Raw genomic sequence first — 26,365 nt, 5'->3', positions numbered from 1 at the left:
TTTGTCCTTTTCCTTCCGTTTCTGAGAACTTTCTTTTTGCTCCCGTTCTCAATTGGGGGATTTTTCATGTAATTTCCAACACTTCTTCCTTGTATGGCATAGCTTGTTGCAGGACCTGATCATATTCAGGATTAGGCCAACCAAAAAATCATAGACTCCATCTTGTTCAATTTTCTCCCTAAGAATTGTTGAGTCTTATGAACACTTTGTTTCTATAACATGGTAGTAGTCCAATACCATCCACATAGATTTGATTTTACTGGAACTGGTTTGTTTTCCCGTTTGACAGCCATAGTTTTCATCTTTAGATCATAGATTTGAGTAGCATCCTTGGACATAGAATAGGTTTGTTCCACTGCATGAATAACCTCCTTTGCTGAACTAAGAAGCAGGTATCACTGATTTGCAAGACCATTGAATTCCATAGCCATGCCATGACCATGGAGTCTTCTTCATCTATTCATTTCAACTTGGCATCATTTTCGTAAGGGGCATTCTCAGTCAGGTGATTGACCTTTCCCTTTCCTTTCAAGATAGTCCCAATGTGTTGATCTGAGATGATTTGAAATAATTCTTTCCATTTAACCAAGAAGTGAAATGAACATTCTGCAATTCTCTACAAGTCTGGATCTGTCCCCATTTTCCAAACCATGATTCATGATCTTAGCCATCATAGATGGGCGAGATTAGTAGGACAGATTGTGCAACGATTAAGTATGTGATAGGAGTCAATGTAGTGCAGCAATGAAGGTTGTTTTCTAGGGTTACGGTTAAAGGCTCCCAAAGATTAGGAGCTCTTATACCATTTCAAGTTTAGAAGGAATAATATATACTTTATTGTATCAATTATGAGGTCATTGGACCTATAAATACATGAACCCATGGGTTAACTTAGGAAATATGGACAGCTAAATCTAAAGTGACAAATCCATTTGATTAACGGGATTGTTCTTAAATACATAAAACCTAGTATTAATAGCAATATATGTATTATAAAGCATAAAATTACAGCAAAGATAAAATAAAAAAAACTCCCTAAAATACACATCCACAAACTCTGAAATATGGACTCACCTTTGTGACATAACTACGGGTATGCCAGTTACGACTAATTCCATCCCACTTTTCAGGAGTAGATATGATGATATCGGCTGACAAAAGAGCCATCAAATCAGGAGTATAGTCTCCAGTCATTTCAACCTGATGAAAAACATGATATCATTACCACCAGCACCATGTACATTTTATACATTTTTTTCTCCTTAAAAACATTTGTACCATTTTTTTCCTTAGTTGAGAGACAAGACGCTTTTGCCAATCACTCATTCTCTCCCTGACTATTGCTTTCAAAGGAGCTATATAAATAACCTGTTTGTTAAAACAGCAAAGTAGGTCATACACTTCATAAGATAATGTATTTCTTGATGAAAATATCAAAGATTATCGATAGTGAAAAAGTTAAACAATGTATAAACAAAGTTTGACATTTATTACTACAAATTAATAAACGTAATTTTCTATTCTTTCACTTAGTCTCAAGACAGTACATAAGTAAGCACCTTAAGTTGCTACCAAGAGCAAGCACCTTAGGTCCATGCTCTTTCTAAAAATGCATTAACAAATTTGAGTACAAACCTTCATATCAGGCTGTGTATTGAAAAGACGGAGCATAGCAAGCTCGGCAGATATAGTTTTTCCACTTCCAGTTGGAGCTCCTAACAGAACATTATTGTCCGTGTGATACAAGGTATGAAAACTCTGTCCAAGTCCAATAAAGACGGAACACAACAGTCTTAATATGTTCTTTATGTATTTAAGCCCACAGTGCATAACCTAACAAACTTTGCAGTATGGAAAATAAAACATACCTGTGTTTGTATTGGATTAAAATGTGAAAATTTATACAATCCTTCATAAGCATTGTTGCCGAGAGAAGACACAGGAAGAGGTTTTAAATCAAGGAGTTCTGTATGAGATGTACGAGCCTAAAAAAGATATTTACAAGTGATAAACAAACTGCCAGGATCAGTTGCCAAGAAATAGGTCTAGAATATAAAAATGAAAAAGAAGGAAACGAACACTGTAATACCTCTGGCAATGGTAAATTGTGAAAAGTAATAGTGTAGAATGCCTCGGCATGAAGCCATGAATCAGAAACAGCATGGATATAATATTGCGGTGGATGTGGTTCAAATATAGGTACAGTGAAGGAAAGCTTGTAAGGTTCGCCTCTAGCCATCCGCTTTGTCAGCGTAAAGAGTTCCGAGTGGTAGATGTGATCATTCTCAGAATCCTGCTTGAAATGGTTGATCATGCATGCATTTGGAGTTAACAAGTATCACAAGATAACTAGTTAAAAGTTTGTTGGGTAAGTTGATGTCCAGAGAAGAAAGCAACATTACACAATCTATCATCACTAAATAATGGAAAGCCACCTTAATTGCAATGATTTTTAAAGTTTACAATTGCAACCTCAGAGGTTGTTGTTTAGTCTCTCATCAACTGGATATGCGATCAAATCAAAATATATAAATGGGAAGCATCCTTCATCTCATAAACCAGTTTTGTAAGACTAAATGTGGAAAATAATACTGATTTATTATTCAAATCATAAAAAATACATTCTGATATCCTTTATCTGTAGTAATCTAATTCTCCTAAAAAGGGAAATAGGGAAACTAGGAAATCTTGAAAAAATAAAATAAAATAAAAAATTATGTATCTATTTCCTCTAATTAGGAAGATTCTAAAAGATATTATCTCAAATTACAATACTCCCCCTCAAGCTGGATCATACAAGATAGTATGAACTAAGCTTGGAATAGACAAACTCAATAAACCCAATAAACCAACTTGGACGGCAATGGACAAGGGTGAACTTCAACTTCGAGATGGTGACTTGCAGCAGCAAACAACAACAAACTGCAAGAACAGATGAAGGGCCTGCAGTGGCGAATAGCAACAAACTGCAGGGACTGGATTACCATCAATAGTGGCGAACAACAACAAAACTTCAAGGGACTTAACTGCCCTAAACAGCGACAAGCCTTCAGGAAACATTTGTCCTGCAGAGGCAAACAGCAACAGACCTGCAGGGACTACACTACCCTGCAACGGCTGGAATTAAAAGCCAACAAACCTTCCAGGGACTTAACTGCCCTAAACATATTGGAGGCCTTCAGGAAACAACTGTCCTGCAAAGGCAAACAACAACAAACCTGCAAAGACTACACTACCCTGCAGGGGCTGGAACTTTCTCCTCCTCACGACTGAATAGTAGAACGTGAAGGTGGAAGAACTGGTTAGAATCGATCCGTACGAGGGACAAACCTGAATCCCATAACTTTGAAAGAGTCAATTCAGCGGTCAGTCTCAAAGAACAACTCCGAGTGAGTTGTTATAACAAAGCATTGGCAGAAACCAAAAAACACCATGGCATCAAAAGGCCAAAGACATGTTGGAGGTCCAAAGTTCTCTGCTGGACTACTCCCAAATGTGATACTTAGCACTGTATCACAAGAAATATGGGCTAAACTTGAGCCCAAGAAGAAAGTGACCAACGATCCAAGAAAGAACTGACGCAGTTGCGTCTGGAGTGGTCGTTTTTGGTCTTCAAAATTCTGAATAGATTGATGGTGAAGGCAGAAGGTCTTGCGAGACCAAGAGTGGTACATGTGAGAGTTTGCAACATGAGTTCCCTTGTTGTAGCGAGAATATGGCAAAGTGGAACCGAGAGGCGAAACCCGAGAGGCGAAGACCGGAACGCAGTTGAGGCAGAACGCAGTCCGTTGATGCAGCGAGATGATGGAGGTGTTGTGAGGACAACGAAGATGACAGCAATGGCAGCTATGGAGGGTCAGAACAGCGAGGAAGGTCTGGCGAGTGGGTCACACCAAGGAGCAGAGACTAAAACTCAGATTTACTAAAATATAGCCCAAACGAGTCGTCACCGACCTAGGAATGGGCTCAGGAGGCTCCGGCGACCCTATCTGCGGCGGCGGAGGCGAGTGGGTCTCGCTGGAGGTAGCGCGTGGGTTGCACGCGCCGGCAACGGTGGCTGCGCATGGGGGCGCGTTGAGCGGAGTCGGGTCCTGACTCCGGTGGGGTTGGCCGTCGCTTGGAGAGACGATCTAGATCTGCTGGTCACCGGTTGGAACTGTGACGGTGGCTGGCGGTGGATGGTGGCCGGCGACGTACGGAGGCCGACGACGGACGGTGGACGACGGCAAAGAGCGGCGGTGCACAGCGAAAAAAACAGCGAAGGCAGTAGTGTTGGATTATTCGAAGAAGAGACTTTCGGTCCCAAAGGGAATGGGTTTGAATCCCACTCTAATGATACTCAGACAAACTCTCTATTTGGCAATACTGGAAAAAAGAACAGAACTTGGCTAGGGCAATTGGAGCCCATTAAAAACACAGATTAGAAAAAAAGAGAATTTTAAGGTCCTGGCGACGGCCATGGCGGTCGGCCGCCGGCAGACAGCAAAGACAGCGGAAGCAGATCAGACAAACTCTGATACCATGTGGAAAATAATACTGATTTATTATTCAAATCATGAAAAATACATTCTGATACCCTTTATTTGTAGTAATCTAATTCTCCTAAAAAGGGAAATAGGGAAAATAGGAAATCTTGAAAAAATAAAATAAAATAAAAGATTATGTATCTATTTCCTCTAATTAAGAAGATTCTAAAAGATATTATCTCAAATTACAACACTAAATTAAGGCCAAACAAACTTTCTAAGAATGTACTAGCATTCTTCAATCATACAGTAGACGTTTCATATGCCAAAGTACTTACCTTAACAGTATAGGTTAAACAGAACAGCATAAGCTAAGATGATTCAGAGACAAGAAAAACTTCTAACAAATGAACAAGTCTAACACCTCAGATAATGTGCAAACCAAAAAAATAACTTCTAATACTTAGAGTGGATAAAATAGAACATTTAAAAATAACTTAGAAAATATGGTTAAAGCATCTTGGCTGTAAAGGAGTGATCAAACAAGCTTGGTCTGAAGCTGTTTTTGGATGTCCTATGTTTGGTTTCCAAAAGAAGTAACAGAATCTGAAACAAGCTCTCAAAATTTGGTATAAATCTGTTTTTGGGAATTTTAGGATTTGGTTATAGCTAAAAAACAGATTCTGAGAGATATTCAAGAAGATTTGGATACTGCTCCTCCTGATGAGATTGAATCTCTTCTCTTTAAGGAAAAACACATGTATTTTTAAAATGCAATAAAAGGAAGGAACGTTTCTAATGGTATTTACAAGATTGTGGATGGAGATCAGGTCATGACTGACTCTATGTTAATTGAAGTTCATATCCTTTTTTTTTCTACAAGGTGTTATATTCTGAAAACCATAGTCAGGATCCTAGTTTACATACTCAACTGTTAAACATGTTTCAATTGCATCCCTTCTCTGGCTACTGAGGCTGAAAATGCCATGCTGATTAGGTGTCCTGATTATGATGAAATTAAGCATGTTTTTAGTTTAATTCCAGCTAGTGTCCCGGGTCCTGATGGTTTTGGTGGTTCCTTTTACCATGCTTGTTCGAACATTATGGGTTTAGATGTTTGTAATGCTGTTAAGGAATTTTTCTTCAAAACTGGATTTTTCCAAAATCCCCAAGATTCCTGGAGCAGATTTAATTAAAGATTTTAGGTCTATTCCTATGCCCAATTTTAGATTCAAAATTATCCTCAAAAATCCTATGGATAGGTTGGTGGCTGTGGCTAGTAGGATTGTATATGTCAAAAAAAGTATTTGTATTGCTTTCCAAGGAATGAACATGCTTTCTAGAACAGCCAGAGGGGGAGGGGGGGAGGGGGTCGATGTTGCTTTTAAAATAGATATAAAAAAAGCCTTTGATACTTAATTGAGATTTTTGGTTGAAAGTGTTGAAGCAGTTTTTCATAGTATTTTATCTTCTTGGTTTCAATTGATTCTGAAATCTGCTATGCTATCTATTAGGATTAATAGTAACCTTACTGGTTATTTCTCTTGTAGTAGAGGGGTTAGACAAGAGGGTCCGTGATCTCCTTTGCTTTTCTGTATAGCTAAGGAAGTTTTGAGTAGAGGGATCACTTTAAAGATTGATAATCAAAAAATGTTGCAAATGGCCAGTTCTAAAGGGTGTCCTTTTCCTTCTCATATTTTATATGCTAAGGATATCCTTGTTTTTTGTAGATCTGATAGAAATCTCTAAATAATCTTATGAAATTTCAGGTTTTATATGATTTTTGTTCTGATCAACTGATTAATCATGAAAAAACTCAGTTTTGAGTAGATGAGGCTAGGTTTATCAAGGGAGGGGGTTCACTGGCAGACACAACACTAATGAGACCTGAGTCCAACCACACAAGCGATTGACATCACTCTCTACGGCAATGGGTCTTCATCCTTATATGGTGCTCTATTTTCTCATTTCTATCCAATGTGGATTTAGACTCACTTAGATTTCTAATAATTTCCTCCTCGAGGGTGAGTCCCTTCCACATTGGTACACTCTGTCTCCAACAAAAGAATTTCCAACCACGAGTACCCCTTTTTGTACTGTCGTTCATCCTATCAGGACACACTTACTTGGAACCCTTGTCAGAAAAATTTTTTATACAGAGGCCATATTGTAGTTGTCTGAGCCGGTCACCAAGACTAACCATCGGTTCTGATAGAACCCATTGGGTCTATAGATGATGAAGAGGTTCACTTAGAAGACACAACACCAATGAAACCTGATCCTAATCATATAAGGGATTAATACCACTCTTTACCCAAAACCTTAAGGCAATTGGTTAATCGGCCTTCATCCTTATATGGTAATCTACTTTCTCATTTCTATCCAATATGGGACTTAGATTCACACTTGGATTCCCAATAGATGCTACTTATTCTTTGGTGATGCAGGGAAGAGGTTTAGTTTTATGTTCCCTATGTTCTCTCTGCATGAAAAATGAGGAATCCATTCAATATCTTTTTTCTTTTTTAATGCTCTACCACTGTATACATTTGTCATGGCTGCAAGGTGTTTTTTAAGATTCGCAATGGTGGTCTCCAGTTAATCTTGCTACTTTTATTAAGGCTTTGGGTTGTTCCTCAATAAAACTCATCCATTTAGTTGTTGTATCTTATATTATTTGGATGACTTGGAGAATGAGAAATTATGCAAGATTTCAGAATGATATATTTTTGTAGTCTGCAATTAACACTATCAAAGGGTAAGTAAGGTTGACTTGTTTGACTTCCACAAAGCCTATGAATAATGATATGCATGATATTTTGGTTTTGAAGTCTATAGAAATAAACACCAGACAAGGACAGCATACGTCTTATATAGGTGATTTGGAGATTCCCAAATCTTGATGGGGTTAAGGTAAACACAGATGGGGCAACTTGTGACAGTCCTGGCTTGGCAGCGTGTGCTAGTTTGTTTAGGGGTAGCGGGGGTCAATATATTGGGAGCTTCTCTGCTTTTTTGGGGGAGCAGAATTCCCTGTATGAAAAAATCATGGGTGTTGTTCTCGGTGTGTTTAGTTGAAAAGTGATTTCATGCTGTTATGCAAAACTTTTTCTTCTATACAAACTGTTCCTTGGCCACTTGGGGGAAGATGTTGAAAGCCTACGGAGATTTGTGAGCAAATTGAGTTTAACTATTCTCATATTTTCAGAGAAGATAATCATTGTACGCATAAGTTGGCTTCCCTTCGATTAGAAAATAAGATTTAGTATGAATGGTATGATATTATGCCATATAAGATAGCTCTTGATCTCTTTCATAATAGGTTTCAACTTCCTTTATGTAGAGCTATATAGTTCTTTGATACATACATGGGTTTGGTTTGGCCCCCAATGTTTTTTGTATTTACTTTACTTTAATAATATTTTACATGTGATGGCAAATGATTGGTGTATTTTGGGGTGTCAACTTAGCTAAGAAGTCAAGGTGCAAAGTGATGTCTAACATGAGTTTATACAGAGAGAGAGAGAACACACTCTTACCCTAGGGCCACCAACAAGGATCAAACAATGACATTGGCATTTTATCATAAAGAGAAGTTTCAGTAAAACCAGTCCAAGTAAAAAAATATACAAATACTTGGATAAAATAGAACGTTTATAGCAACTTCTAAATTTTCTGTCTAATTCCATGACTAAGATTAGGCTATTCACTTCCATATGGCATAGAGAACTTTGTCATTTAAGGGAGCTTCCCAACCAAACCTATAAGCTGGTCGATTATAGGGCAATTTGCATAAATGATATCAGTTTTTTATTTTATTTTTTCTATTTTCCATTGTGGGGGAAACCCTCACTCTACAATGCCTTTTATTTTATTTCTTTACCTTTATTAATTCCTTACATCTACTCTTTTAAAAATTTGACTCACGAAAACTTTGGAATCCAGATAAAAAATAACTTTTACACAATAGCCAGCAGAATTCACATAATCTCATGAGATGCGAAGCTCCTTCTTAACAACAAACAAGTCCCGTTTATCCCTTTAGCATGCTGGAAATGATCACCAAAGAAAATAAGAAAATATTTGATAAAGACCAGAGAATTGGTTGGGAATTTCACATCTGATTATGAGACATCTGCTCAGAATGTTTTCCAACTACTCTTACATTGTTGTGCTGTAGTCTTTTTATAGTTATTCAGCATTTTCAGCGAATGTTGTGCGTGCCCTAATTCTCCAAAGCAATAATTGATTATATGTCTCAAGGTATTGGAAGAAGTAAAGAGACTCAAGTTTTGCACAAATCTGCTCCATATGCTACAAGTGTTCCTTTGGTATGAGGCATAACTCTGGTACTTTTTAAAGGAGGTTTGTTTGGCAAATCAGCTGAATTGGTTTAGAGGGTGCTTCACTATGAGTTATATTGAGAAACTGGGAAGATTTGTTATCTGCTTAACTCTATTCCTCATTGTTTTCTCTTTTGTTCCTTTGTATGGGACGATTACTCATCCTCTTTCTCTTTCAAAAATGCTCTCTTCAATTAAATAAATTTCTCCTCCATAACAAGTGTTCAGATTTTTTAACAAAAAACAAGGAATTTACATGGTGCTGCATCATCATAGAAAAACTTATTTCACCTCTACCAAAATCCACCAACGTTGAGCAGTACCGTGAAAACGATCTTTCCAAGTGAAAACAGGCGTAATGACCAAATCAACCTGAAAATAACAAGTGATTGTGTAGAACTGGATGTCAAGACTATTTTATAAGATTAAATTAATGAAAAAAATGTGAAACTAAGCCATCTCAATAGGTAATCATAGCTGTAAAATACCTTCAGCACAGTTCTGGTAATTGGACTCACAGTAGCTGATAACTGAAGTGATGGAAAATACCCTAGGTTTTGCTTGACCAACTAAAAAGGCGAAGGAATAAGAAAATAATAATCAACATTTCTTGAACATCTGAACCAACTTCTGAAAGAAACTTTTCGACATTATTCTACTAAAAGGTACATACCCTTCCTCCTGGTGCATACCGAATTAATGCCCCAATGTCTTTTTCCTCCATCTCAAATAGGCGATCTAGGTCAGCTCCACGCTCTTCAAGCTTTCTCAATATCTATGAACCAAAGAATAATATCATACACCAATATGAAATATTATATAACTAGAAAATTTAGTGAAAACAATAGTTAAGAGCAAACTTCTGCAGAAAGATCCTTGTCAAATTGTCTAAGAGGATGTTGATGTGGCCAAACTTGACGATCCACAGCTTTGCTATATTCCAGCATGAACAGAGTCATTTCACACCAGCCTCTTCGTAAACAAATCTCAAATAAAGCCCGTGTTATTCGAGCCAAGCTTGCACTAATATATGCAGCATCAGATACCAAAGAAAAAGAATCCATAGAACCTCGAGATATGTACAACTGCAAACAACAAAGCCATATCTTATTCATTCAATGACTCGGGTATCCTAACAGGAAAATTGAGTCAAACTCAAGAACAAAACCTGAATCAAAATGGAAATTTTTCCATGTTTATTGGAAGGACCACCCTTAATTTCCAATGGACATGATGTGCGTGCCAACATCTCTAGCTCATTTTGTTCTTCTTCTCGAACAGCAATATTTTCAAATTCAGAAGAATGTGCAATCATGTTAATCACCTAGAGTGACAAAAGGTAAAAAGAACATAAAAAAACAAATATTATAATAGTAATTTATAAATTTAAATAGAATGGATGCATGTTTTCATAGGCTTATGGCAAACAACAGATAAAGATACGTTAGATGACTAACCACAAAAATACACAGCTTGCCTAATCTTCTGGGAAACAAAGCATATAAAAATGAACAATAAATTTTATTGTAGGAAAACACCTTTTTTATAGGGAAAAAGTTGAGAAAATTATTGAAAACAAGAGGCAGGTTCAGGTATAAGCTATCAGCCTTTGATATAGTAATTGACAGAACACTTAAAATGGCCCTACCTCACTGTCATTCATGTGCCGTCTCAGCATTTCATTGTATGTTTCAACACTGGAATATTGAATGTAAAAATGACTTGCAATGCGACCAAGCTCGGTACAATAAAAATTGCCACTTTTCTCATCAAAACGCATCATTTTTGCTTTATCAAGGGCACGTGCAGCATCAATTACAAGAGACCTCTGCTTAGAACTAAGAGCAGGATCCGCCATCACCTAAAGAATATAAGATTAAGAAATCACCTGTCTTACTCCATACAATAAATAAAAAATTTATCAATAGAAAACCTTTAAATACATATAGCCAAATACTAAAATTATTTTCAAAATGATTCGCGGGCACACTTCATTATAAAAAATGAGAGGGACGCAGAAAATTAGCAATATTCTCATTCTTTTTGTAGAATATGCAAACAGAAAAAAAGTGTGGACTTTGAAGTTACAGCATAACAAAAAATTAAATACAAGTTATTTATTTTTTGTATATGTTCTTATTTCTTTATTCTGTGGAATAAGAAACATGTAATTGTGGTTTATATGATACCCATTTCTTACAGAGAACCATGTACTTTGAGATGAGCCTTCTCCTCATAACACAACTACATTTAAGGTCAGAACTAGAATTGTCGTCTACATTTCTAGATTTTTATGGATTGAAGAAAAGTTACTAATATTGATGGAGCTCTCCTCTCCCTGAATTTGAATGAATCCAATAGAGTATCAGGGCTGGGCTGGGCAAAGGAATTATAGAAGAATAACAAAAAACTGCCTTTCTCAAATGAAACCTCCTGTCATATATCTATCTAACCAGTTGGTATTCAGTTAACAGCCAGTTATAAAGTTGACGATAACACAATTAGGTTCAATCCATTGCACTTACCCCTACCCTTTGCTTCCTACCATACACCTTTTACATAGGAGGTTAGTTCAGTGAAAACATACATCAAACATAAACAAGCCAAAAACATACAAATGCATCATATAACTGGTTCAATAAAGGAAAAGTTTGTAGTTTGGTACCTCGTCCCACCCAATACCATAGGCTAAAGGATTCATCTTCATCCTTATAAAAAGATAAGTATAGCCCAGCCAAGCACAGGCTTCCTTAACATTAGTTACAGTACCCAATGCCACTTCTGCATTCAAATTATCTTTCAAGGAGCTAATGAACTGCATAAGATCAAGGAAGCCACTCAACACAATATAAAATACATAAAGAAAATCTAATGCATGGTATGCAGACAGAGATTCAAAGAACAAAAATGAACAGGTTATCATTACCTGGCTTTCAATCGGGAGTTGGCTTGTCAACAGTCGCAGATAATAAGCTAGTTTGTCATGTGACGTAATTATAATACCTTCACCACTTTTGTCAAACTGAGGTCTCCCAGCTCGCCCAAATATCTACATCAAAATTTCATAGAAAAAACCACTTAGTTAATTTATAAAAAATAATGGGCTGTCAGCCTCAAGAAAACTATCTTGTTTCTCCTATAAGTTCAAAAATATATTATTTTCCAAATAACAATGAAACGGAGAAAAGTTATTTTCATTGTATCTATTAGGTGTCTAATGTGTTTCAATTAGTTTCCTGTACAAACTTCTAAAAACTGGAAACAAAACAAAAATAAGTTAGCATTTTGGTAACTAAAAGTGAAAAATAGAAAACATTTCTTTGACCAACATTTCACATTTCCTTTCAACAAGAAACTGCATGACTTACCTGCATAACATCAAGCATACCAAGGTCTCGCCAACCCCCGGCTTTTGGATCATATAGTTGGGTACCCTAGAGAACAAAATCGATCATGTTAACTTATAAATTACAAGAGAAAATCAAATCAAGACCCAAACATACTGAAAAAAACAATTCAAACAGAAAAAACTGGGTATGACATTGAAGAGTCATAGAAGGTGGGTTTAAGCTTCACTAAAGCTCACATAACCAGCTTTTAAAATAAGGTTTGTATTCATTTACAACATTGAATTTAGTCATATATTAATAGATGGTTAAATGACAGACAAATAGTAGGTAACATGATGTCCAACATACTATTGGAAATAGAGATACATTGAGTTGAAACTGCATTCCTTACCGCGCACACCTTATGTTAAGAAAACAGACTCAATACAGTAAATAGAGAAAATAAGGTATCATCTAATAATAAAGATATGATACAGAAATAAGTAAAAAAAAAAAAATCCTAATGATACATATATGCTCTAGATATTTCCAATTCTAACAACTTTAAAAGATACTCTTAGTTGTAAAAAATATGTGTCTTATTTCTATCATTATAAGAGTCCCCTTCAAGCTAGAGCATATATGTTATGTGTTAAGTTTGCTGCAAATATGGTTGATCCTTGTTCTCTCAAAGATTTGGTGAATATGACAATCTATAAGAATATGTTTGGTCCTCTCATGAAAGATAAGATAAGAGATAATAGTAATGCTATCTGGTAGTCACATACAAGGTTCGTTAGAGGATGTCTGCATGACCACAGAGAGGCTTTTGCTAATGTTCAGTGTCAGATATGCTTCGAGAATGAGGAACAAAGGGGTTGCTTTTTATTATTACAAGACAGTTTCAACCCTCCATTCAAAAGTAGTTTATACTATAATGCTTAGGGATTTTGGTCAACGATATTTTTATCCATTCAATCAACTACAACAAGTTTTTGCTCCATCTCTTCAGTACTCACCATCCAACTATCCTCATCCCTCATCTCATCTTTCCAGTTCACAACATCCTCCTTGTGCTATGGTAACCAACACTGATGTTAGTTGGCTGCCAACCCCCTTGTTCCTCATTTTAGTTCTAATTAGTACCATGATTATAGGGCTTTTTTCATGTTACTAGAGAAAACAAGAATATTCAACAATGTATTCCTCATGATGGTTCTGAACATATCCATATTGGTAATGCTAGAGGATTACCTATTCAATCTTTTGGTTCTTCTATTTTTCTACTCCACAAAATCTTAAGTTTCTTTAGCTCTTCATCGATTACAGCATGTTCCTACTATAAATAAAAATCCAAATACTTAGTAAATTTGATAAGGAAAATTATGATTACTTGAGTTTCATGCTACTCATTACTTTGTCCAATATCTGGTAAATAATGAAGTGCTTGTTCAAGGAGATTTTTGGCCAAACGATCTTTTGTGCCTTTCCCACCTTTCAGCTTCAACCTCCTCCTCGTGCAAAATTTGATTTTTTTTTTTGTCAACTATGCAATGAATACTTTCAAGAAAGTGGAATTTAAACTTAATTCAACTTTCCAAAACTAACTTGAAAGATGAGGTTTATACTCACATACTATAATTTGATATAATCTCTAGTCGATGTGGCATCTCAACACATCTCCTCACTTGAGTACTGAACATTTGGAGCATAGGACTAGGGAGGAACCCAATAGCGAGTGACACAAGGCCAACCACCTCGCTATGATAAACTCTAAATGACTTTGGTATCATCTTAAGAAAGTAGGATTAAAGACTAACTTAACATTATAAACTAGTTTTGTGAGGTTAAGTTAACTATAAATTCCACTTGAGAAAAACCAACAATGAAAATAGTATTCAATTTGTTTGGCATGGTAGACTAGGGCCTCCTAACGCTCATGTTATGAGACCTACTTTTTAGCTGTCGAATACTCTTTTTACCACTGAAGAAGTTGTTTCCTTTTAGTAAAACATGTTGCATTGCCAATGTTCACAAAATTCTTTCCTCCTTATCTCGAATTGTTTACAATTATTCTCTTAAACTAGTTTATATTGACTATGGGGTCGTTTTCTCATTTTGTCACTAATAGCTTTTAATATTATGCCACATTTGTTTGCTTATGCTTTTTTCAAGATTTACCTGGATTTATCTTCATAAGAAAAACATCTTATATCCTGAATGTTTTTCAACACTACAGTCAATATCTAAACTTTAGTTTCAACTGCCCTTAAAAGGTATTCAAACTGATTGGATGGCGAGTTCAAATCCTTGCCAAAGTTACTTGTAGAAATGATAATTCAACACTAGATTATTCGTCCTCATACTCATTATTAGAATGGAGTTGTTGAGCAGAAACATAGACATCAATACCCAACAATTGATTTGTGAAGTGTAACCAAATCCCTAGTACTATATTTAAGAGCACACATTTCATCAATCATCGCTTCTCGCCACTATAGGTTAAGATAAAGAATCACTAGAAAAGTTGATGATAACTAAGGCCAATAAAATGGAGAGAAGGGTTATGAGTAGAACATATACATTTCCAAATAGCAATAAGCCAGTCATATTTTGTTAGTGTCGACAGGGGGTGTCAAACATGGCATTCACATATCTAAGATTTGGAAAGGTTACACAAATGACTCTCATTCGTGATAACCAAGTTACCCTTCATATTGCCTCAAATCCACAAGAGGATCAAACAGGTTGAGATATATTGTCACTACATTCATGGAAATATCCAAATATGATTTATATGCCCCAACTTGAGAAGAAGTGTTCGATGTATATTAACATATGGACATAGGCCCATCTTTGTGAAATGCAATGTACATATATATATATATATATATATATATATATATATATATATATATAGAGAGAGAGAGAGAGAGAGAGAGATATATAAATATGTAACATGTTCCTTTATTGTGCTTGAGACACAGGAATTCCATCATATGACTATAATTTATTCCTACAAGATAAAAAGCTTCAACAAAATTTAAGAACTCTTAGCAAGAGAAGCTGAGAAAAGATCATATAGGTCATGCTAATAAAGTTTTGGCACAATTGCAAAGAGATTGGGGTTCCACAAGTCCATGTAGTGTATGATTGATGCTCTCAAAGTAAATGTTAAGTTATAACTTTTTATGCAGTTGATTGATGCAAGAATATGCCAGAAGATGTTTAGTAAACTACAATTCATAGTCTGTGTGATGTATACTAGTTCCGTAACCCTTTCCCATCACATTCCAAAATTTCGATTCAAAATTATTCACTAGATTCCCAACTTTGAAAGTTGAATATAGCAATATAATTCCATGATTCAATTATTTGATTGAATAAAAAGAAACTATATTTAGATAAAACAAAGATGATTATCTTATATCATAGTTGCCATAGAAACAAAACCTTAATGACCACCGTGTGTGCAGGTAGATTGACACCCCATGCCAAAGTTGCTGTACAGACAAGAACCTAAAAGCAGAAAAAGACAAAACTTCATTTCATGAAACCAGAGGGAAATTCTAAAATTCATATCTGGAAAAATCAGTGTCTCTACCTTCAGAAGTCCATCAGAGAAAAGTCGCTCAGTAAGTCCTCTATCTGCACGTAGCATCCCAGCATGATGCACGCCCACACCATATTCAAAAAGTTCAACAAGATCTTTGTTTCTGGATTTAATGACTTCTTTCTACATGCAAAACATAAAAATCTATGAACTCAGAAGAAGCACTCATATCATAAGAAAAATGAAAATGAATGTTTTCTTTATCCACCTTCATAAAGGTGTATTGTGGATGTGTATTATTACTAAAAAGTTCCAAATCCTCATTCCTCCGTGCTAGTTCAACCTGCCAAACACAACATACAAGTGATGATACTGGAAGCAAAGCATGGTGCAGATAAAGTGCAATCACAATCATAGAAATAAACAGAAACATAATAATGATATGTGAAAAACACTAACACAACTACAAAAGACCTTTAATTCAAACACGGCCATATAAAGCTTCCAAAATGACAAACCAGTTTATTAGCTGTCTTGACAGTGTCCTTTCGGGAGTGGACAAATACCATTGCCTGGTGGCCTTGCCTTAGAGAATCAGCAACCTGACTCAAAAAGGGGCCAAAGCTATCAAAATAGCCAACACTGCAAGATTTACCATGTTTTAAAGAAAATAGAGATCGAACAATACCTTTCTATAGCATATATCATTCAACAATTCGTTACGAGCCGCAAAGTTTGGCTCACTAATTCCAATATATTGTTGTGCAAGAGGCACTGGACGGTAACTAGAGTCAAAGAAGAAAAGGCCTGTGTCAGGATTTACCCTGAGAAATTGTGCAACCTGGTGATAATGAATAGTATAGTAAGAACTTGTATGTGATGTCCAAAATATATTTTAGCATCAAAGTCAATAGATGTAATAATAAAAAGCATATATTATTAAGGCCAAATACCTCTAGGTAATTGGGAAGAGTGGCAGAAAGGCCCACAATGCGTATCATTGTCTGTGTAGATTCCACCTAATAATAATGGGAGGAAAGACAACTATTATGAGAAGTAAAACAATATAACAAGTGCCTGTAGTGCAATTGTGGTACCACAAAATAATTTGATTTCAAACAGTGTAGTTTTATGTCTTCAGAATATGTTAACTCAATGCAACTAAAAGAAAATAAAAATAAATGTTTTGTGAAAAACATACAGATTTCTTTCCTTTTTTTCCCAATTCTATTTGAATACAAAACTACATCTTTGAGCTCAAAACCACCAAAGAGGAACTAACCTAATCAACATTCAGCATTTAAATTTAAACAAGCTCAAAAGAAACACTTGAACCGTACTATTGGAGATGAGCCCCTTTAAATTTCTAATTATAAGTTCAATTCACTAAGTGTAGAAATCTTTTGCAAGAAACAAAGAGAGCGAGACCAAGAGAGAGAGAATTTGGATATTGAAAATGAGAAAAAATGGACAAAATTACAATGTTTGTTCTTACAAAAGATATTGATAGTATAAAAGTGTTGAAGATCTCCTATTAACTAGAGATAAGATCAATTTGATGTGTATAAAATAGAGACAAACGTTACCTTATAAGCCCGTTTGTAAGGATATATCAAGTTTAAATTCACTTCCTAATATAGTATCATAGCCTACCCTAGAAATATTTGATAGGTTTGTTGTGCCACCGGCTATCAAGCAATTTGTCAAGGCACTCAAAAATACCCAGTTTCACGCACAAGATGTCCATGCCTTAAAATAAGTGGGTGTGTTGGAAATCTCATGTCAACTAGAGATAAAACCAATTTACAATATGTAAAGTGAGGACAACCTTCATCTTACAAGTCGATTTTATAAGTGTTAGATGTAACAAGCTTAGGCCCATCTCTTTGTATTTTCCCCTTTATAAATGCATAACTATATTCGGTGGCAACCACCATCATCCGACTCGTCTCGCCACCTTCTCAAATTTGTAATAGTTGATTACATTCTAACAAGACCTATTGAAGAAACGAATATAGTATGTAGGTTAAAGAAAGACCTATACAGAATAACATAACCCCCCTGCACTTGGTTTAATAGACATACTAAAGCTATGATTTTCTTAGGGTATTGACAAAGTCAATGTAACCATACCTTATTTATCAAACATTCCTTTGAAGGAAAACTTTCTATTCTCTTGGTTTATGTGGACAACATGATTGTTGCAAGTAATTGTGAAATTAGAAATTGATCTTGAATGAGAAGTTTGTTGCTCAATACAAGATGAAGGATCTCAAAAAACTAAGGTACCCTAGGGATAGAAGTTGCCAAATCAAAGAAAGTCCTCTTTCCTTTATGGTGGAAAATTATTTTGAATGATCTTGAAGTGAAGTGTGAAGAACATATGACCATTTATTGTGATAATAAATAAGTAATTAGTATTGATCACAATCTAATTGAGTATGATAGGACAAAACATATCAAGATACATAAACACTTCATCAAAGAAAAATTGGATAATTGTCTTTTTATCGCTTCTTACATTCCACCAATACTTCTGCTTGCACTTCCTACTCAACATTTTCATGATCTCATACAATCTCGGAATGATAAATATTCAATCACCAGCATTAGGGGGAAGGGAGGTGTTATTCAGTTATAAAATTATATATTCTTGAGTCACAAGGAGATATTAATTTTTGTAATTACTTTATCAAAGATACTATAGGATACTAAAAAGATATTGTAATCATTTTCTAAGAGTTTCAAGCTCTATACAAACCCTCTTGTATTCATTTACAATTGAATGAAATATAATCAAAATCTTTTTTTGAGACATCTAAACTCTTTTCAAGTCCACACAAACATAAGACATGTTTTACCTGCCGGAGCGTCCTAGCAACCAGAGCCTCTATCACAGGACCTCGATCATCATTGAGTAGATGGACTTCATCAATAATTAACAGCTTTACCAGCATTGACAGTGACATGTCACTGCTTTTGCGTGTAATGACATCCCATTTCTCAGGTGTTGTCACTATCATCTGATTTAAACCACAAAAATAATTAACTTAGTTTGCATGCTGGCAAAGAAATCCTGACCTTGCCATTTTCTTAACAAACCTGAGTTTCTTCAAGCTCATTTTTAGAAAGCTGCATATCTCCGGTAAGCTCTCTAACAATCATATTCAAAGGAGATAAACGTTGGCTGAATGTTGAGGTGACTTCAGCAGCCAAAGCCTAGTGATGACAAGAATCTAAAATTAGAAATGACACAAATGCAGGGAACAAAAAGCAAACATGAATACAAAAATGTAAAGAAGAGAAGCACAAGCATAAACATACCTTCATTGGCGCGACATAAACTATCTTAAATTCATCTTTATGCAAGTACCCGTCCCTGAAGTGTTGTCCAATCTGCACAAGTCATTTATACAGCTAAAGAAAATAAGTTACTCCTCTTCACAGTTGAATCATGAAAAAGCACAAACAAATTGATCGATTAAGAAACCCTGTTAATACAATAAAACCCTACACGGCTCTAACTTTGTCATATCAAAATAATGACCACATACTAGGAAAATTTTCTGATACAACAGCTATTAGGGTTTCAGAAGCAGTAAGTGTATATGAAGCACTGATATTTTAATTTGTTTCACATATTTGTAGACAATTAATGACCGTTATCTATACTTTTGGATACTTAATCAATATGGATCAGTAAAGTATCCAAGCCTTTAAAAAAATTATTACAATTCAATTCAGCTAAATAAGACATAAAAGGTTGTGATGTGAGACACATTTCCAATGCCAACACTTGTTTGACACATGTCAAAACACTTCTCATTAAGCATTCAACTAGGGAAAAAAAACTGTAGTCTTGGACACTTAAGCCAACACCTCTATACAACTCCATAAGAATGGACACACATTACTACTATTTATTAAAAAAATATCTACTTCTTAACTTTCTAGAAGTTGTGTATTACTCTCTACTTGCCAGATGTCAAAGAGACAGCTGTCCTCAGTTAGCTTAAGTTCCTTCTCATGTAAGCTTTACCTAGCTAGTCTCACAGTTGATTTCCTGTAAGTCTTAGATCAGGACTTTTCCTGTATAAATACAAACTTTGCATCAAAACATCGTAACTTATATCTCATTCAGTAAAATTCAGTAATTCTATCTAAACTTTCTCTAATTCTCAGAACATTTATAGAAGGCAACTTAAATATATTATACAACATTAGTGGTATATGTTTACTTAAGAAAAAAGAGCAGAAAAACACACATAACAATGTCTTCTCTCTTGTTACATTGGATAGAAAGTGGAAGAAAAAGAGAGAGAGAAAAGTGTACTCCTAGAAACAAAAATCCAAAACTTCCTTCTTTCCACTTTACCTTCAATTCAAATCTCAATTTTTTCTCTCCTCCCATATTTTCATCCATACAACCAAAGAGACATTAAAATGTAATTTACATAAGATTTTTGAGGCTCGTTCTCATACAAAAAGCTTTAGAAAATTTATTTAAGTTGAATTTTTTTTCCAAAAGATAATATAGAATCGAAAAATGTTAGGATAGGCTTTATTAAAAATTTGTTGAGTTGTACCAATCTGACTGTACCTAGAGATCTAGAGATGACCTGTTTTCTATTTTTTTCTCTCTTTCGTTGCATATCAGATTTATCTACAATTTATATATATAAATATGAAAACACCAGAGAGACTTCTTCAAGTTCTCTAAAGTATATTTTCTTTTTTTATTTTTCTTAAGTTGGTATCAAAACAGGTTAGTCTTGCTCTGCTTATCCTGTCTGGTCTGGCAAAGAAACCCTGGGCACCAAGGTCTGCCACCGGCCATTAGAATTTGCTCCAGCAACCACTAGATTTGGAATGTCTCTCTAAGTGATGGCCAACCCCGCCAATCCCAGAGGCAAAAACTTCTTCATGCATCACCAAACATATAATCTTTCAAGCGCATCTCAAGCACTTTATGCCCACGTGATGCCTTCAAGTCACTAAAGTGATGCTGCCCCACCACGGTCGGGTTCATCATTTGTTGTACATCCCATTCCAGCCCTTATTTTCCCTTTCCTTTGGTTTGGTTCCCATTTTTGCTTTGTAGGGTTCCCATTTTACTCCCCTTTTCAGGTTAGAAATGGCTTTTGGGCCAATACATCGTTTTCAGATTCTCCCACCATTATATCTCTACATTTTTTTTACATTATGTATACATATATACATACATACATACATACATATATATATATATATATATATATTGTTTTCTTTTTGTTTGTGATGCTTCCATCATAACCCTTTATGTTCTGAAATATTTTCATAAGGATTTTTGGGGTCACCAGCTTTTTTCCATTTTCGACATCACTAACACTGCTCCAAACCATCAGATTGGTTTAATTGAGATTGATGATAATAAATATTTAAAATCTGAATTGATCCCATCCGACTATAGTTAATCGATTTGGATCTGAATATCTTGTAACTCCAAATTGCCCCAATCCATTCCCATGACACCGGGGAAAAAAACAATTCAAAACAGCAACAGCAACAGACATAAGTTATATATTTTGGGAAAAAGTACGTATCAAGCAAGTGACTATTCACCTCATGTAGAATTGAAATCATGGCTATATTAGTTTTGCCAGCACCAGTGGGAGCACACACCTGCCAGAACATAAAAAACGCCTTGTTACACTAGAAAGTAAACATATTTCGCTCTTTGCTAAATCCAAGTTCTATAATCATTACTATGTTTGAAAAATCAACCACATATCACTCACTAGAATATTCTCATTAGTTCCATAAACAGTTGAAAATATCCTGCTCTGGATTCGGTTTAGTGATTTGTACCCACGGAATGCAGCTTGTGCAAAGTCATCCAACTCCCGGATCTCGATCTGAAAGTGTGTATTGCGATAGATATGAATTAATAATGCTTACCATAAACCAGAACTTAGAAGACAATTTGGGAATTGGGGAGAAGCAATAGCCATGAAATCTGTTAATATATAATTAACTATAACCAAAATTACATAGGTGGGTTTAATTTTTTGTAATTGTGGTGTGGCTGTCATCTTACAATAACCAAAGATCCTAGGACTAGCAATACATGGGTCACACCCTTCACTCACTTCATATGTCATTAAACTATCAACGATTTCATCTTATAGTCCACAACAATACTCCTAATGCCTCAATAAGTAGTTCAATGTAACTCACAAGTCAAATAGAAGAGATATACCAGCTTTTCTCCAGGTTTCAACGGTGCAGTTGGTTTTGGGGGAATAATAACCTCTTCGTACCCCTTAAAATGCTTCCTTACAGTTCCTTCAGGAAGAGCAGTAACAGCTATTGACTCGGACCTATCTCCAGACCCAATCATCTCATCAAACAAATTTTTCCTCTCACTTGCTTGAAGTAAAGATGAGAAATCCAGCACAGACAAGTCACCATCACCAGCATGTTCTATTACCCGTCTATTTCGTTTTTCCTCCTTGCGTCGAAGCTTGTCAATTTGCTTTCCTGACTCTGTTTGAACAGTGACCTGAAAACGTAAATCCTTTATTATCTAATTCGTAGAGATGAGAGAAATACAGTAGATAGAAATAAAATGGAGGAATGAAAATGGGTGAGAAAATAAAGTGGAAGTTAAAGATGTTTGGTAGAAGAGAAATAGAAAAAAAAATGGGGTGAGAAATAGAGAGAATAGGTGGATTTGTACAATATAATGGATTCAACCACTGTTTAAGTATATCCTCTCTTTTTCTCCCACCAAACTACCCACCTTACTGCTACCTTCTGTCCCCCTTCCCTTTCTTCTCAACCAAACAAAAGCATATAAGTATAGATTTCACCATATACAAGTGAAGAACTACAGATTAATTAATAACTAATGCGAACAATACCTGTGTTCCATAACTAGGCATGCGAGACTGAGCATTTGAAGAATTTTTATCAGACTTCAATACCAATAATCCATGATGAATAGATTCAACAATCTCCTTTCGATGCTGCAAATTATCATATAAATGTCAACTACGACTAGAACAAATCCATAAAACAACTACAGTCCTTTTTCATTATCAATTTGTTAGAACCAAGAAAAGAAAAAGAAAAGTAAGATTTTTATTGACTAGGATGAAAAGAACAAGAAATCGGATAGAAATCTTTCCTCCAAGGGTGTTTCCCCTTCACCAAAGATAAAGAGCCAATGTTCAATTTACAATAATAACAAATCTACCCCTCTCTTATCCTTCTTCCCCAATTATCTAGCTAATCAGACCAACTAATTAACCAATTAATATTCTTACTATCTTAATAAACTTCTCCTTCTCCTTCGACCCAAACAGATAGTTCCTAGGTATGCCTTCACTCTTAAAATGAAGTATATCAACCACCACAAAGAACTATTCAAAGCAAGGAAAACATAGAATTTCAAAACAAAACCTCACACAGCATATGAAGCAATCATTGATTGGACGAATATGGATGGAGGAAGAATTAAGTTCACAAAGAATTACCAATAACAGTTTTTAAATTGAGAGGAATTAGCATATTCTCACCAATAAAAAGATTTGCACAGTTTCAAATGCACTATCACCAACAAGATCCAACAGATCTCCAGCTATCTTCAAGGAGAGAGAAAAAATATAAGTTTCAACAAAGCAGAAAACTGTAGTTATATGCAAATCTGTAAGGAAGATTCAAACCAAGCAATATACCTCTTCACCGGGCTTTTCTGAATTAAGAACCCGGCAAATGGCCATTGCCAATTCATCTTGGGATAGCTGTGAATCACAATTCCTAACAATTTTATCACATGCATCTCTTATCCAAGCCAAGTTGAACTTTTCCCCATCGACAATAGAATGATCTGCTGGGCTGGTATGACCATACTGTTCATTGTGAAATTCTAATGGAACAATGCTTTCAAAATCCATCATATCTACCTCATCTAAGGATACATCAACCAAGAAACGAGCAGGTGCTTGAAAAAACAAATCAGCTCCAAATTCTAAATCGTCATCAGCATCTAAGTTTCTTTCACTAGAAATGGCAGACATTTTATTGAGCGGCTGTAAATTTAAAAGCCTCTGTGCTAGTGATGCAACTTGCCTCAACTTGGCATCAGCAAGTGTGTGTCCAATAAGCTTTTGTAATTCAAACCTGCTTATCAATGTCACAATGAAAGTTTAATGTTTTGAACAATAAGCAAAAATATACTTTAAGCCGAATTATAGCCTCAGCATTTGTAACATGCATCTGGCAATAGAAATTAGAGATTTTCCACCACAGAGTGGTAAAAGTCCTCTATACAATATCCAGTAAGGCTGATTGATTCTTTAGATCAAAAAGTCATGCAAAATTGAACAAATTAACTTATTTTCTAAATGTCCTTACTTGAGGAACTTATCTTTTCATGGACTTATATATGATTTGGTCATTTATAGAGTTTGATTTTATATAACCAGTGAACTCTTACAAGCTTCCGATATGAGATGAGATGAGTGTATAAGTTCCATGACTTTATGTATACTCTCATATTCGAAATACTTACTTTTTGTCTGAAATAATTTTATCAATGTAACCCTCCTCCATTGGAGTCCCAAATAGCCGGTACACAGCCATTGCCACCTCATGGAACTCCTCAGAGCGCATTTCTCCGTCAACCATGTCCACCACTGCTCCTATAAACTGCTTGTAGGCTTGTCGCACTTCCGAAGAAGCTGCTTCACCAATTCACCAAGCACAAACATGGAATAATTACAAACATTCTTTTTTGCATCAATTGAAAATTACTAACACATGAATCTCACAACTGGACAATACCTTCTTCCCACCCTTGAACAATCTTCCGCGCGAGTTCCGATTCATCAAGAGAACTTGCAGAACTAAATGCCACAATTCAACACCCAAAATGAACCATCGGTCAATAAATTTCACGAGAATCGCCAACTAGAAAATCACGGCACATTATAAAATAATAATAAGCCCGAAACCAATGGCAGCATCTCAAACTCTTTATCCGGTTGCCGGAAACTGGAGAAATTTACCATTGCTTTTCTTTTTCTAACTATTGTTAATAAGCAATCACACAGAACGAAAATGAAAAGGAACAAAAGAAAATACAATTAAAAATAAGATTATTACTTGCGAGGTTTTTGATTATGGAGAATGGTTTTGCGATGAAGATAGTACTGGTCGACATCGAAGGGGTCTCTGAGAGAATTGGTGAGGCGAGGAATCTGAATCAACATTTTTTCATAACTTGCGTCCTTGAACCCAAAACAGAATTGATCAGTCTTCAAAAGAAGCAGCAAGTAGGTGAAGTCTGAGAAAACCTGAATGGTTACTATTATACTATGAGTCAAGTTTCAACTCTAATAGTATGGTATGGGTTTTGCTTAAGCCTAAGAGGTTACAACTACAATTGTGAATGTGTCCCTTCTAATTTCTTTAACTTTTTTTGAAATTGTAAATGAAATAAAAACTGACAAAATATTTATTGGGTGGGAATAAAATTTAAAATATATTAAATATGTCTTCTAAATACTTTTTTTAAATGTTTAATAATAAAAATTAATCTTTATTTTTTATTATCATAAATAAAAGTCATATGCATGATAATATATATGATTTTACTGATTATAAAAATAAAGTTTATAAATTTCCATTAAAGTAAACATTAAAATTTTAATAAAGTATATATACAAATAATGAGTACAAAATAATTTAAATTTTTTATTTATTAAATCACAATAGAAACACTCCAATTTTTTGGTAACTTTTTATATAATAAAAACTAAAACAAATATATTAATAAATATAAAGTACCAAACATTTTAAAAAATGTTAAATTAATATATAAAAAAATGTATTCAATACTTTTAGCCTAACACTATATTTTATAAAAATATATTTATGTTTATAGTATGCTATAAAGATTTTATTTTTTCTGTATTCTTAAAAGTTTGTCACATAAAGTCTAAGGCTATGAATGATTGTTCAGTCTTATAGAATCATGTAATTTGTTACCAGTAAACCAAAGTACAGTATTATTTAGTATCTTCATATTTTAATAACTTTTTTTAATAATTTTTTGACAATAGGATATGTATTATCATTTTATTGGTCAGTTTGAATTTATCTTAAAAAAAATATTTAAAACAAATCAATCACAGACTGCCACTTATGCATTGTAAAAAAATTATCAAGAAAGAATGGTTAAAGAAACTTTTTCCTATTATTTATATCCTCAAAACCACAACTCAAATTTAGACTTACATCTTTTATATAAATTATTGTCTGACATGAGTCTTTTTTTTTTCATTGAATGACTTCTATTCAATGACATTGGATAGTTGGTGTTTATGTGAGTTGGATGGGTGTTTTTATGTTAGAGCCTTTTAAAGCTTGGTTTCTTTTATGTTGACACTTCTTTTGTAACACTCAATATTCTTTTGTAACACTCAATGTGTTAGGCATTGGATAACTTTAATTATGTAAATCTTGTAGTATTCGCAATGCCAAACTAATATTTTGATCCACAATGTTAGAATCAACTCAAGAGTAAACAATCTCATAATTTGATTTGTGTCATGTGTCTTGTGATATCCATATATATACTCATTTTGCTTTTGTTGTGTAATTTTTTAGTGTCGTTAACATTGTTTTCTT

The 26,365-nt window shown here is 34.8% G+C and overlaps 1 protein-coding gene across 4 annotated transcripts in view; it reads right to left on the bottom strand.

Annotated features, from left to right (window-relative positions):
• Positions 1–25,081, bottom strand: part of LOC106757569 (DExH-box ATP-dependent RNA helicase DExH14) — a 50,076-nt gene extending 24,995 nt beyond the window's left edge. The window contains exons 1-32 of one of the 4 annotated variants that reach the window (XM_022779457.1): positions 24,839–25,081; positions 24,518–24,579; positions 24,246–24,417; positions 23,410–23,857; positions 23,251–23,316; positions 22,594–22,698; positions 21,930–22,232; positions 21,469–21,585; positions 21,293–21,352; positions 19,016–19,087; positions 18,794–18,910; positions 18,553–18,714; positions 16,645–16,710; positions 16,380–16,532; positions 16,210–16,293; positions 15,960–16,034; positions 15,743–15,874; positions 15,592–15,657; positions 12,178–12,243; positions 11,736–11,858; positions 11,475–11,624; positions 10,458–10,670; positions 9,978–10,133; positions 9,670–9,894; positions 9,483–9,584; positions 9,298–9,378; positions 9,101–9,181; positions 2,090–2,293; positions 1,869–1,985; positions 1,636–1,758; positions 1,279–1,368; positions 1,075–1,200 (exon numbers count right to left, since the gene is read on the bottom strand). In XM_022779457.1, coding sequence (XP_022635178.1) covers positions 1,075–1,200; positions 1,279–1,368; positions 1,636–1,758; positions 1,869–1,985; positions 2,090–2,293; positions 9,101–9,181; positions 9,298–9,378; positions 9,483–9,584; positions 9,670–9,894; positions 9,978–10,133; positions 10,458–10,670; positions 11,475–11,624; positions 11,736–11,858; positions 12,178–12,243; positions 15,592–15,657; positions 15,743–15,874; positions 15,960–16,034; positions 16,210–16,293; positions 16,380–16,532; positions 16,645–16,710; positions 18,553–18,714; positions 18,794–18,910; positions 19,016–19,087; positions 21,293–21,352; positions 21,469–21,585; positions 21,930–22,232; positions 22,594–22,698; positions 23,251–23,316; positions 23,410–23,857; positions 24,246–24,417; positions 24,518–24,579; positions 24,839–24,945 — 4,224 coding nt within the window. In that variant the 5' untranslated portion in view covers positions 24,946–25,081. The remainder of the gene's footprint in view (positions 1–1,074; positions 1,201–1,278; positions 1,369–1,635; positions 1,759–1,868; positions 1,986–2,089; positions 2,294–9,100; positions 9,182–9,297; positions 9,379–9,482; positions 9,585–9,669; positions 9,895–9,977; positions 10,134–10,457; positions 10,671–11,474; positions 11,625–11,735; positions 11,859–12,177; positions 12,244–15,591; positions 15,658–15,742; positions 15,875–15,959; positions 16,035–16,209; positions 16,294–16,379; positions 16,533–16,644; positions 16,711–18,552; positions 18,715–18,793; positions 18,911–19,015; positions 19,088–21,292; positions 21,353–21,468; positions 21,586–21,929; positions 22,233–22,593; positions 22,699–23,250; positions 23,317–23,409; positions 23,858–24,245; positions 24,418–24,517; positions 24,580–24,838) is intronic. The other 3 variants (XM_022779458.1, XM_014640251.2, XM_014640252.2) reach the window with 3 other exon arrangements.
• Between the last annotated feature and the right edge of the window lie 1,284 nt (positions 25,082–26,365).

The sequence above is a fragment of the Vigna radiata genome, chromosome 3 (assembly GCF_000741045.1).
Source record: "Vigna radiata var. radiata cultivar VC1973A chromosome 3, Vradiata_ver6, whole genome shotgun sequence".
Classification (NCBI taxonomy): Eukaryota; Viridiplantae; Streptophyta; class Magnoliopsida; order Fabales; family Fabaceae; genus Vigna; species Vigna radiata.
This window is presented reverse-complemented; position numbering and strand designations above follow the sequence as displayed.